Source organism: Cuculus canorus, chromosome 4 (assembly GCF_017976375.1).
Source record: "Cuculus canorus isolate bCucCan1 chromosome 4, bCucCan1.pri, whole genome shotgun sequence".
NCBI classification, from domain to species: domain Eukaryota; kingdom Metazoa; phylum Chordata; class Aves; order Cuculiformes; family Cuculidae; genus Cuculus; species Cuculus canorus.
Genome location: NC_071404.1, coordinates 11,348,278 through 11,361,424, shown reverse-complemented (window position 1 = coordinate 11,361,424; position 13,147 = coordinate 11,348,278). Strand labels below are relative to the sequence as shown.

At 41.4% G+C, this 13,147-nt stretch overlaps 2 protein-coding genes across 7 annotated transcripts in view; both read right to left on the bottom strand.

Moving 5' to 3' along the window:
- DOK7 (docking protein 7) overlaps positions 1 to 2,460 on the bottom strand; it is a 72,981-nt gene extending 70,521 nt beyond the window's left edge. For 4 of the 6 annotated variants that reach the window (XM_054065021.1, XM_009564625.2, XM_054065023.1 and 1 more), the window contains exons 1-2: positions 2,291 to 2,459; positions 2,119 to 2,164 (exon numbers count right to left, since the gene is read on the bottom strand). In XM_054065021.1, coding sequence (XP_053920996.1) covers positions 2,119 to 2,164; positions 2,291 to 2,344 — 100 coding nt within the window. In that variant the 5' untranslated portion in view covers positions 2,345 to 2,459. Of the gene's footprint in view, positions 1 to 2,118; positions 2,165 to 2,290 lie in introns of all 6 variants that reach the window. The other 2 variants (XM_054065019.1, XM_054065020.1) reach the window with 1 other exon arrangement.
- A 2,563-nt stretch (positions 2,461 to 5,023) lies between these two features.
- The window catches only part of HGFAC (HGF activator), a 43,771-nt gene continuing 35,647 nt past the window's right edge, over positions 5,024 to 13,147 (bottom strand). The window contains exons 11-14 of the mRNA XM_009564643.2: positions 12,619 to 12,758; positions 10,380 to 10,520; positions 9,179 to 9,327; positions 5,024 to 6,679 (exon numbers count right to left, since the gene is read on the bottom strand). Of these exons, the coding sequence (XP_009562938.2) occupies positions 6,509 to 6,679; positions 9,179 to 9,327; positions 10,380 to 10,520; positions 12,619 to 12,758 (601 nt within the window). The 3' untranslated portion in view covers positions 5,024 to 6,508. The remainder of the gene's footprint in view (positions 6,680 to 9,178; positions 9,328 to 10,379; positions 10,521 to 12,618; positions 12,759 to 13,147) is intronic.

Here is a 13,147-nt window from a genome sequence, read left to right as displayed (position 1 = left end):
GTCAGCTCAGATTTCCTAGTTAAATGTTTCACAGTAGCAGTTGTTAAATAATCATTATGTGCCACACCTTTTTTTTTGTTATCCTTTTAAGTATTTGCTTGTGTCACCATTTCTTTTTAACCCCTTCCCAAAGGTGTTTATTACACAGTAACTGCAACAGAGGAAAGTAATTCAAGTGCCATGACTCCATGGGAAAAGCACATTTCGCGAGAAAACCCGAAAGGCATTTGAAAGACCTCTCCCACCTTTGCATTTATAACAAGAGTACTCCTCTTCCCCCAAGTTCACTTCCTATCACTTAGCACTTGTAAATTAAATTAATGGTCAATATTGAAGCTGCAACAACCCCAGCTTAAGCTGGCTGACAAAACACAAAGGAGAAAGCCCCTTGTACCCCATTTTATGAATGTTGGGGTGCAGTGCTACGAGCCCTGGTGAGGTGCCCTGTGGTGCTTGGATGGGCAAACGACTGGCAAATCTCCAAAGAGGTGAAAAAACTGCTGACTGAAGCAGAGCTTTGCATGGACTCCCCATTGTTTTGCTGCACCTGTTAGTGGAAACAGCTGCAGCTATGAAATTTAAGCATTCCACAATACAGTTGTGTGTCTGAAGAAAGAACAGCTATGGTTTACAGAACAAGAAAAGCAAATCACTTAGGGGAGGATGTTCTGGTAAACTTGGCAAATTTTGGCAGAATAAACCCAGTATTTTTTTGAGGAATAAGCCACATTATCAGTAAATATATTTTCAAAGCAAGCTCCTTCATTTTCCCCTGCAAACTTGACTTACTAATGTTAGAAAACCAGGCCCATATTCACAGGGCTAGATGCTAGCTCTAGTTTCAACAGATGCCCAGAGAAGTTCAACAGATTCGAACCAGATACAAGCATTTAGGACACTAACACATAACTGTAACAACTCAAATAACTAACAGCTCGGTCTGAAAAGCTTCAATTATTGAGAAACCTTTGGTCTACCAGCAATGACCTAGAACAGATGCGGTGATCCATCCTGAACCATGCAGACTCACATTTCCTAAGTGCGGTCAACATTTAACGTTTAACATTTTATCCTGGAGGACAGATTATTGGGCCCAAACGTTTTCCCTGTTAGGAAATGATGGGGAAACCTAAAACCTACTTTTCCCTCTCCAGCAGTAAACCATCAACTCTGAATAGCATTTTCAATTTCCCCTTCAGAAGCATGGAAATGATTTTTTTAATTCAAAATGTCATTTTATTTTTAAATTGAAGTGATACTTTATGTCAAAACACTGATCAAAAATAACTACCAAGCTTACAATGACAGGGTTTTTTAAAAAAAAAAGCCACCAATCACCCTGAAGAAATAATAATAATTGTCAAATTAAAAAAAAAAAAGAAAGAAATGGCATTTTAAAAGGGAATCAAAACAAAACAGCTCTGCCTTGGAAAGTCACCTTTCCCAATGGTTTTAGTCAGCACCTGGGATCGTGCTCTGTAAAGCACTGGCGCCTGGGGAGAAGCAGCCCAGGTCCCACTGGATAAACCAGACACCCGGGCACCGGCTGAGGCCCGAGCCCTATTTTGGGCCACCGGTCTATTGCCAAATAATTTATTCCCCCCTCCTCTGATTAAAATTTGATTTTATATAATATAGAAAAATATGATTCTATATTAAACATTAGGAAAAATTTCATCACGGAAAGTGTCACCAGGCACGGGCAGAGGCTGCCCAGGGAGGTGGTTGAGTCACCGGCCCTGGAGGGGTTTAGAAGACCTCCCTAGAGGAAATGCTTGGGGTATGGTGGGCATACCCCCTGATCTAGGGGGACGTGTCCCTGCCGATCGCAGGGGGATTGGAACTGGATGATCTTTAAGGTCTCTTCCAACCCAAACTATTCTCTGATCCTCTGATTCTGATTTAACAGTGGGACAGGTACGGTTGGACTCAGGATCTTCAAGGTCTTTTCCAACCTAGCGATTCTCTGATTCTAAAAATAATGGAAAGAGCAAAGAGGAGAAAGCAGGGACGCTGGAGGAGAGCCCCCCGCGGGGTCACACACGGCGTGTCCCCAGGCTCCTGCCCCCACGCCAGGGCCCCCTGTCCCACGCCAGGTCCCCCCAGCCCCTGTCTTACCTGCCACCGGGGAGGGCTTGCGCAGCACCAGCCACCTGCTCTTCCACTGCAAGGAGAGGCAAAAGGAGAGGGTTAGCCAGGGCTGGAGGAGGGAAAAGAGGACTCTCTCCCCTCCTGAGAAGAGGTCAGGGACCCCCCGGCCTGGCCGAGGGGGAGCCGGGGTGCGGGGAACCTTTTTTCCATCTCTCAACTTGACGTGACCCTCCACCACCACGGAATCCGTCATCTTCAGTCATGATTCCGGACAGCTGCGCCCGGCTCGCTGCTCCCTCCCCGCGCTCTGCCCGAGGGGTCACTTTCAAAATAGCTTTATTAGGTCCCCGCAAAGGCACAGGGAGAGACGCGGGCGAGCGGCCAGCGCCGAGCGGCGCCCCCGTCCGGCCGGGCAGGGAAAGGGGGTCCCGGGGGAGGTGCAGGGAAAAAGGGGGTCTGGGGGGGTTCTCGTGAAGTTAGGGGGGAAAAGAGGGTTCCCGGGGGAGTTGCAGGGAAAATGGGATCCTGGGAAAGCTGCAGGGAAAAGGGGGGCCCGGGGGGGGAGGAAGATGTAGGGAAAAAAGGGTCCCCGGGGGAGATGGAGGGAAAAGGAGGTCCCGAGGGAGGTGCAGGGAAAGGGGGTCCCGAGGGAGGTGCAGGGAAAGGGGGTTCTGGGAAAGCTGCAGGGAAAAGGAGGTCCTGGGGGGAATGCAGGGAAAAAGAGGGTCCCGGGGGAGATGCAGGAAAAAGGAGGGGGAGGGGGGGGGAACGACGGACACACGATGCGGGGAAAAGGGGGTCCTGGGAGAGATGCAGGGAAAAGGCGTCCCGCCAAGTGTGCGGGGAAAGGGGGTCCTGGGAAAACTGTAGAGAAAAGGGGATGGGGATTGCAGGCAAAAAGGGTCCCGGGAAAGATGCAGGGGAAAGGGGTCCCGGGAAGCCCTCCCGGGGTTCTTTATTTATGTATTTTATTGTGGTGTTGGGAATTGTTTGTTTCTTCTAATTATTAGTACTGCCTCTCCAGGGGGGTCTCGAGCTGCAGCACCAGCCCGGCGTCCCCGATCCAGCTCCGGGTTTTGCCGCCGACCCCCAGCGCAGCCCCGCGGGGGGGGGGGGGGGGGGGGGGGGGGGGGCGGGAAAGCCCGGAGCGGATTCCTCTCGCCCTCCAGCTCCGCGGAGCGGGGCCTGGCGCCGGTGGGCAGAAACCTTCCAGCGCCTGCGGCTTCCTCAAGTTTCCCTTTCAAACACTGTAATTCCCCCCTTGGCAGCGAACTATCCCAGATAAAAATGCCTTTTTTTTTCCTCTGCAACTGTCAGCCCTCTTACACCAAACACGGAGCAGCTACAATTAATAGAATAAGACATGTTAATGGTGCCCTCAGATTTATTCCAACAAGCAATGGACTAATTAGAGTCCATTATTCCAAAAATACTCCTAATGCATCTTATTTGATGGTAATTATTTCTTCAGCTTTTTTTAAGCAGCACCACGGCACATTTTTCTTTCAATAGCACAATAAAAGGGTTTCTTTTTTTATGTTTGCATTTATTTCTTCCCTTTGAATTGGTCAGTTTGCACAAAATAACATATAATTTAATAAAACCATCATTAAGGGTGTTTCATAATGAATTAGGGACGTGTTTGTTCAACTGGCTTTGCATTCTAATTCACTTTCAATAGAAAAAAAAATCAGATAAAATTTCACTAGTAAATTTAAGTTGGAGTTTCATTTTAACCAAAGCAATACGCACTTAAAGGGAGGAGAAGAATACAGAGGACAAGTTTCCAGGGGTTAACACTCCACAGAAAGTCAGAAGGTGCTGCAGCACTCCATAGGAATGTGACCAATGTCAGGAGTGTGAGAGGTCAGGCAAGGACATTTCATTCAACCGGGATGTTTCCTTGCCAGTCCTAGTCTGGGTTTGTGGATTTAGTGCCGTTCTAGTCACCGTACATCAGATGCTCAGCTGGTGAAATTTAGTTCCACTCAATTAATGCAGTAACAGTGGACAAGCAGTCTGCTTTGAAAGCCACAAATTGATTTCAATGCATTCAAAGTATGACAGTGTTGACGGAAGATTTGTCATTTCTACCTTTGAGGAAAGAAAATAGACTTTTTCTCTGTGAACACTGAATATATTTTAAAATAATGTTCTATTGATTGTATATTGTTGCTATATACTCATATGGGCAGCACAGACTTTGAAATGAGAACAGCTAAAAAGCACTACACAAATTGTCAGAAGCACCATTGTAACAGCCACCTTCTTTACAGCAAGAGAAGACTAAGAGAGAATAGATATAACACAAACCTACCAGATTAAAAACATGCACAGCGTAGATGGATATTAACTTCAAAGTGAAACTGAAGTCACAGAACGTATATGGACATTCTGAAAGGCATAAGCTCTGTGTGGAAACCTGTTCCAAATGAATCTCTTCCAATGAAGAGTAAATAGTTCATGCTGATTTACCGCTTGTCTTTCAGCAGCAGGTAGTTAGTCTTGTTACACAGTTACATTCAATTTGTGGAGTTATTAAGCCAGACTTAACTGCAAAAGGCCAGGAAGGCAAAGCAAGAGAAGAGCCTTCAGCTTGTTTTGGAATCAAGACCCCAGAGATTGATCAGTTTTCCAAGCTAGTGTTTAGTCCTTCAGAAAAAGCAAACTGAAGACTTTGATCTTAATATTCACAGCATTTCTAGCTGAAAATCATATCTAAACCCTTACATCTCTCTACTGGAAATTTTGTGCGACACTTGCATAAAACTGGGAGCACCACCAGATGAAACCAATCCTTATGCAGAGCTTTTCAGATGCCCTCCAGGAGAGAAGTGTTATTTTGTTTTTCTGCCAGCTCTCAACATATTGAACAATCTACAGAGGGAAGCAAAGATTTTAATTTCATACATAACAAACTAAGTCCAAGAAACAGAGGGTAAATACTTTTATTAAACATTTTACATAATTTATCTAGATTAGCATTGTTATCTAGTTTTACTGACACAAATTCAGGTTTTGGTTATTTTTCCTTACAAAGTTCCTTTTAACTGTCAAAATAATTCACCACAACAAAGAAACCTGTGAAAAGACTGCCAGTACTATAAAACAAAACACAGACTGAGTATCCAGGCACCTCTTTAAAATTCTCTATCTCAATGTATAGCTTTGCTTGAAACACTGAAGAGAATTCAAAAACCTTCAGAGAAGAAATATATTTCGCATCAACACTTTCAAATGTACACATCTGACTTGGCTAAAAGTTCCATGTACTAAAAAAGAAATTCATAATTTTCTATTCTTCTTTACCAGACTATATTTTTTGTTGAATAATTTTCAGCCTTTTTTGCTCACATAGCTGAGTCCACAGCCTCTAAACAGCTATATATAGTAATAATTTCTTTGATTGTTCCCATAACAATTCCATAGACCATGACAGCAAAGCCTGTCGTTTATGTTATCACCAAATCCCCAAGAAAAATGTCAAGCTGCTCCCCCAGCCATTCAGTTTAGAAACCTGTGAAGAGAAACCTCCTTTCTGAATTATATAAACAGTTGGACAACTTGTTAGTATGAAATCTAAGACATCTCCGAAACACTGTCAAATTTCAGAAACATTTAGGCATTAATCACCAAGGTGAAGTATTTCCACTCCTGTCTCCAGGCTGAGGAGCAGCTCACAGTCTACAACAGGTCCGAACTCTATCAGCCTGAAATCAGGTGCTCCGACTTCCATTTCTCAACAAGAAACTTTGTGCTCCCAGGAGGTGTTGCATTAACCTTGCTGGAAAATTGCACACAAGATTCATCAGAGGTCCTGGATTTATGTCAGTGGAACATAAAAATATGCTTACATAGTTGGTTGAATCAAAACCTAAACCTTCTTTTTTCCCCCAGAACTGGTTTGTTGCAGCTGGCTGAGGAACACTTTCACCTGTGTTGCTCTATTGTTGTCCTTTGGCCTCAACCTCAAGAGATCACTTCTGGGAGGAAGGGAATGTAACCTTTGGTGCTCCTGCCATTTCTTTTTTTATCTCATCTGAGAATACAAAGACTATGTTATTATAGATTGGTTTAGGGAAAGACAGCTCCACCAGAAACTACACAAACACATTCAAATCACTTTTTATGTGATCCAATCTACAAACAGTTGTAGATTTTGGTGCACTGTCTCGACATGTTTGTTTTATTAAGTTAAATAAACACAGTCTCATATACTGAGCAATCCAGAGCCCTAAAATTCTAGATCAAGGATGCTGACATCAGATGGAGCAGGCCTACTTTTGTTGGCCTGGTTTGGAATTGCTAAGAATTACTGTGACAGTTTTTATACTAGCTTATAATAAAAGAATTATGCCACTTTAATGAAACCAAAAGACTTCTTAACCCTGCATTGAATGTTAGCATATTTAACTGTTCAGCTGTTTTTTCTGGGGGCTATTTTTTCATTAATCCAGTTTACATAGTTCGTCACTCTTGTATATACTCCAGGTTTGTTGACTCTGCCACAGCCATCTCCCCAGCTGATAACTCCATAGAGGTAAGAGATTTCATTTTTCTCACAGGCCAGAGGTCCACCAGAGTCTCCCTGTGTTAAAAGGAAGCAGAGATTATCTACTATGATAGAAAGAAGTCAGTCAAATCCTAAATTAAGATTGCTTTCATGCAAGATTTAAACTGAAAAAAAAATTAATATGGAAGCAGCGGTCTACTGAAATTTAGTTATACAAAAGTTTTTTTCAGTCATACTCACTGCTAATAAAATGGTGAGGGTTTTCCAATTCCACCTTGAACAGAAATATAAAAATATCAGATTTTGTTTAAAAATCTGAAATACTTTTGGATTCAGTCACCTACTGAAGAACACAGTTGATTTGGGTCACTTTCAATGGGAGTAAGCAAGTTTTCGAGGCTTAAACTGGGTTGTTTTAAAATATTGGCACTGCAAGGACTGATTACATAAGGCAGAGAATATTTAGAGAATTTCTCGATGCGGTTTATTGCAACTGTCAGAGATCACAAAAGTTTTCAAAGAAAGGTATCGCATACGTATACACTTTTCTATGTGACTGTGGGATGCTATAATTTCATGTGGCATATGGGGGTTTTGCATCTGTTGAATTTGATGCTACTGAGCATTTACCTTGTCATGAAAACCACAAACCTAAAATAAGACCAAACTAATGTTTGATGACAGAGTACAGCAAGGATGAATTTGAAACATTTCTACTTGTTTAAAAGCTTGCAAGAATTCGGGAAAAGGGTTTTTTATCATTAGTCATAGATTGACTTTCTACAGAAATGAAAATATTAGAAATTAAAAGAAAAATGTGACTTAGTAAACAGTACTGGTGAAAGGAGCCACCGCTCTAGTTATTTGAGACTAAGGAGAAATAAATTTTTTCCTATATAAAAAGAAAACCCCCTTGAGAGCAAAATAGGTAGGAAATTTTTATTGCCTTTATACTAGCAAATTTCTGTGATAAATGAGGGACATTAAATGAAGTCTTGCATCTGAGAACAAGTTACCTCTCAGAACCTTGCTTATTTCTCCACAATTCATCTTATTGATTGCAATTTTAGTATCAGTGCATTGATTATAAACAAAACAAAGCCAGAGTTTCCAAGAAAATCTTTAAAAAATGATCAAGCAGAATGCATTATCTGCTTGGTATTTGCTGGTCTTGCAATGTTTATATGCATAACAAATGGGTTATAGTTTGATTTCCTAAGCTTATGTTAAGAAAACTCAGAGGTCAGCTATGCTTATTGTGACATAAAGAGATCTACGCTATTTCTCCTTACACCACACTACAAGTCTGCCAACCGGGAAAAAATGAATTATTGATTCACTGATAATGATTTCATGCCATGAGCACTGTTCTTCAGTAACACATGTGACTCTAAATCACTGTTTCTCAGACTCTGCAACTCTCCAGACCACCTGACTTTGCGCACCTCCTCTCTCCTTTCTTCTGCTTTCTTCTTTCTTGCTCTCAGTCCTGATCAACTCTGGCTCTCCAAGGCAGGGAACAAGAACCAACTGCAATGCTGTATTTTGTATTTATACTTCCTGGTTAAGGCAAGGAAGACTGAGCAAGGAAGCAAGGTAGTTTCTAGCTCTCTGGTTGGTACAAACACTTGCAGCCAATAACTACTGTCAGTCCTCAGCCCTGGCTTGGAGACCGTGAGCCACTGCTGGCTGCTGCCATTTTGATCTTGACACCTTTCTTTGGACAATTTTACGATCTCTTTAGGAGTTCCAGCATACAGGAAACATTACATTCTTTGCTCTACTTCATTTTGTAGCCAATTGTTAGCTATGTGCTGCTTGTTCCAAAATTTATGTTAAGAGAGCATGACCCTCCTCCTTCAAAATGATCTGAAGATAAGATCTGAAGGTTTATTTAAAGAATAATCCGATCCTTCATTTTAAAAATAGTCTCATCTATCATCATAACAATTCTGCATCCTTATTCAGAGCCGAGGTGTGACATAATTCAAAGAGAGGCAAAGTAGTAAGAACATGAGGTCCTTCCAAAGACAGAATTCATGGAACAGTTTATACCATTCACTATTCTACATCATCAAATCCCATCCATTATAATAACCTCAGCTCCTTCCTCCTCCAAACCTCACCACTGCTTCCTACCTCTTGCCCAGGTATCCTTATTTACATTCAGGCAAGAGGCAGCAGCTCAGGGATTTGGCTCTGCACAGGCACGTGCTGGTTGGGCTGCCAGCACATCCCTGCCAGCTGGCCAGCAAACCATTGCCACCACATTGCAAGGTCAGCCAGGAGCTAAAGCAACTCACTCTGCAGTGCATAGCCACTGCTTTTTATGGGGACAGGAGGAATAAAACACCCTGGAGGGGCTTTGTCTTTCTGTAGAACTTAATTGACATTGAACAGGGTAAAAAAATGAAGGTGGAAGAAAATAGTGCAGTCACGTAAGTGTCTTTTCTTTAGGAATATTTCTTTTCTTTAGGAACACAGTAATGTCAAAAGTAAGCTCTGTAACACTGCAACATTTCTGGCAATAATATGCATCTATATTCTCTGCCTAGAGATGACTTCCAACATTACCTGACAAGCATCAGATTTGCTGTCGAAGTAGCCAGCACAGAACATATTTTCAGTGATTTCAGTTCCATAAATTTCAGGGCTTCTACACTTCTCCTCAGGGATAATTGGAATCAGTGTTTCTTGTAGCACATTTGCATAACCAGTTATATCTTTAAAAAATTATCAGAGAGAAAAAGAAAGTCATTTTTATAGAATGTGAAGAGCATAAGATGGAAGCACAATGCACAGTACAACATATGAATGCACTTAACACATCTTAGTCATATTCGTGCTGTGGATATCTTTAAAAGGTAATAATTTTTCTGGTGATGAGATCACTTTCTGCTCTTTCAATCAGACTCCATGCCCTCTAAAATAACAGTATGCCATGTATGAGATACAAATCTTCTTTGAGTTCTCTCATTTCCTATAGTCTCAGGAGCACTCCAGCAGCCCTCCTGTCCACTCCTCTTACCAGATGGGATATGAAATCATCAGTCTATCCAAGACACCATTACCTCTTTTGCCTTTAGACTACACAGTCAGTATTTTGCTCATACAATTTCTCTTACCAAAATAAGGCTGCCAGCTCCACCATACTTCTCATCAGAGACACAGGTCTGTGCTATTGCCACATCAAAGCAGCATAGCCAAGCCTCATAATCCTAAAATCCCCATCTGAAAGGATGAGATTAATTTTTCCATCTTTCACAAGCTGAATGTAAGCACTTTTTAGCTCAGTCTATCTGGCCCTCGTCTATAGAAGTTTCCAAGGTTTCTTGGTGGTGTAGGTAAAGATATCCTTCATCACAGACTAGTAAGTTGATGGTGTTTGGTTTGAAGTCTTTGATATCTAACTTGAGGAACCAGGGATAGGATTCACCCAACTAATGTGTCAGGGTTTTGGCACCTACAGCTAAGCTCCTTGCTCCCCTCTCAGTCCACAGAGATCTAGCCAGCTCACCCCTCTTCTCATCCTAAAGTAGAGCAAACGTGATCAAGGGAAACAGACTCTGAATTCCAAGTACTATACAGGAAGTTCAGCATGACTATTTCAGGAGCAAATGTTGTAAACATCTAAAAGTAAGTAAAAAAAAAAAATCCCACCAGAAGTCCATTGGAAAATATTTTACCAAACTATCTGTTGTACAACATATACCTAAGTATTTTGTTTTAATTATCATTAGTCTTTTCTACAAACACCAACTCTCATTTTACTTACTCTCATGCCTGTGTCCCCATCCAGAAATCTGACATTTGAACTGATCGGGGAAAACAGTGCTACTTTCTGGCAAGCAGATGGGCTGAACAAACTGGGACTTGGTGGCACAACGCTGGCCATTCTTCTTCAACTTAACCAAAGCTGCAGAACAGAAAATACAGGAGGAATAGTGACAGTTCCCTTTCTCTGATGGGATTGGCAGCAATGGGTCTCAGATATAACTTTAATTATCCCCTAAGCCTCTCTTAATTAAAATATTTCAATCAAAGACAGACAGACTCATCTCAACAGCCCCTGATTTCACAGCAAATTGAAGGCTGAAACATTCAGCTACTCCCCTTGTGGGAATATTTATTTTATGCTGCACTCACTAAGCAGATTTTACTTCACTGTCTTTGAAGAGAAGGGGGAAGATAAAAAATACATATGTCTCCTCCCACCTTAAAGTTAAATAACAGTGACATATCCACAACTTTCAGCTGAAATAAGTGGGATGTGCAAGTGCTCACTGCTTCTGTAAGTCTGGCCACCTTCATAATTGCAGTTCGATTTAAAAAATTAAGTACTGCAAGAGCCAGTGTATTCTGTTATCGCTAAGTTCAGCAAAAATCAAGATCTTGAAAATTAAGAATGTAAGATCAGAATATTTCAAGGCAAAGCTTCCGAAAGCTACGAAGAATTACACAACCTCTACCGTCCCTTTATAGGGCCGAAAACAGTATAAATACGTAGCTGTACAGCATCATGAGCTTCATACTCAAAGAAAATGTCAAAAGTAGCAGGAACATTCATTCTTCTGTAGCAAACTCTGTGTCTGGCTGTAGAACAACAGAAGAGGCTTTGTACTTGGTGTGAAAAAAGTAGTATGTTGGGTTTGGGCACACTACCCAAGGAGGACAGAGCTGAGGTAAATGCAGACACCCATTACTTCACTTCATGCCTTTTGGAAGATCCAGATCTTAGCACAGCTGGGGAAAGCAAGATTTCCCACTGGATAATCTTATTTCTCTACTGACTACATTCTTTTAGCCTTTTGGGAACGTGTAAAGAGTATCTCACAGGCTGAGAAGCCCACACAAACTGCAGTCCAACATTCAGCAGCTTGCTCTTCCTCACCGTCCTCCTCTTCCCCGCCAACTCTGCCTGTTTCTGAATCCCCCAAACTTCCCAGCAAACACTCATTTGGTGGCTTGTTTCCTTTAGAAAAGCATTTTTAACAGGAAATAATTTTGACTCCATCAGAAGAAATCACTGACAGGGCAGAACGTGCCCCTATATTTTAACCCCCAGTTTCTGCCTGTGTGTTTGTTTGCAGTGGGACATATCTAACAAACCTCATGTTCAGCTGACCCTAGATTTGGACATTGCACATCAGTGAGGTATGCCAAATTTCAGAATAATTAAAAAAGTTAGATCTCGAAGTTCCAATAGTGAGAGAAGAGAAATACCCAAATACAGTTTTTCTCCTGGTACACTGTCACAGACCTCCCAGCAACACAGAATCTGCATGTTTTCTTGCTATGTAGTGGAAAATATTCCCCATCTGGGAGCAAAAAGCCAATATATACCTGATCTACAATAGCTCTGATGCCAGGTTATTAAATAGTCTCATAGACAAAGTGCTCAGACAGCTTGATACCCTGGGGTGACATGCCATCTTCCACAAGAACAGTATAGAAAATAAGCAGAGAGTTGCTCTTCCTTTGTCATTCTGACTCATATTATAAGGTCAATCAGAAGGGCATTTAACTTTTGACTGATAAGACAGCTGATTTTTTAAACCTATCTCAGTGTAAAAAAAAAAACGATTCTTAGTAACACAGATTTTCAGGGCAGATGGGGCTATTATATTCATTTAGTCAGATGCTCTGCACAATGTAGACAATAGAATTTTACCAAGTAATTCCTACATCAAACCCGCAGTTCCTGGTTTAGTTGAAAGAAATGCCTAATCTCAGAAAGAATCAATGTGATGATGAATCTGCCATAGATTTAGGTAAATTGTTCCAAAGGCTAATTACCATAATTATTTAAAATTTGAAATCTATTTCTCATCTGAATTTGTCTAGCTTTCACATGCTGTTATAACTCTAGCAGAACTAAGAACCATCTCTCCTCAAAAGTTTCTCCTAGTGCCTATGATCCTTCCACTATGACTGCAGTTTTTGAGAGATGATAACTCAATTTCAGACAAACTTGAATAAACAGAAATTAAAACTGTAAGAACAAAAACACTCACCAATATCATGTTCAGTAGGGTTGAACACAGAATACTGAGGATGCAAGATGTATTTCTCTATTTCAAATGTTTGTGTTACTTCAGTTGTTTTATTAAATATATGCTGTCCCAGAACTACCTTAATAGTTGATTTTAGTGGACTGTAATACAAAAGAGAGAACAAGCAATTCTGTGACTAGCAGGTCAAATAAAATCTAACTTCCAGTAGCTGTGTGCCCCATGAACTGTAATAACTTCAGCTACCCACCTCATTCATTATTTACCCTCTTGTAATGCCTTGACCTGTTCTCCAGGTTTTCTACCTATTGTCAGCCAGGAAAAAGGTGACTAATGTTACAGCAAGTGCCTCTGTGAGACCTGATTAGCCTAATTAAAGGATGCTGCTCCTTAACAGAAGTAAAAAGCAAACACATGCACTGCTATCCCTCTGCTGTCTGGCTAACGAGCATCTTCAGGGGCTGCAAACACTTCTTATTCTAAAAACTGAACTTAGTCAATTTTGACCAGACTTTGCAAATGAGTACAAAAA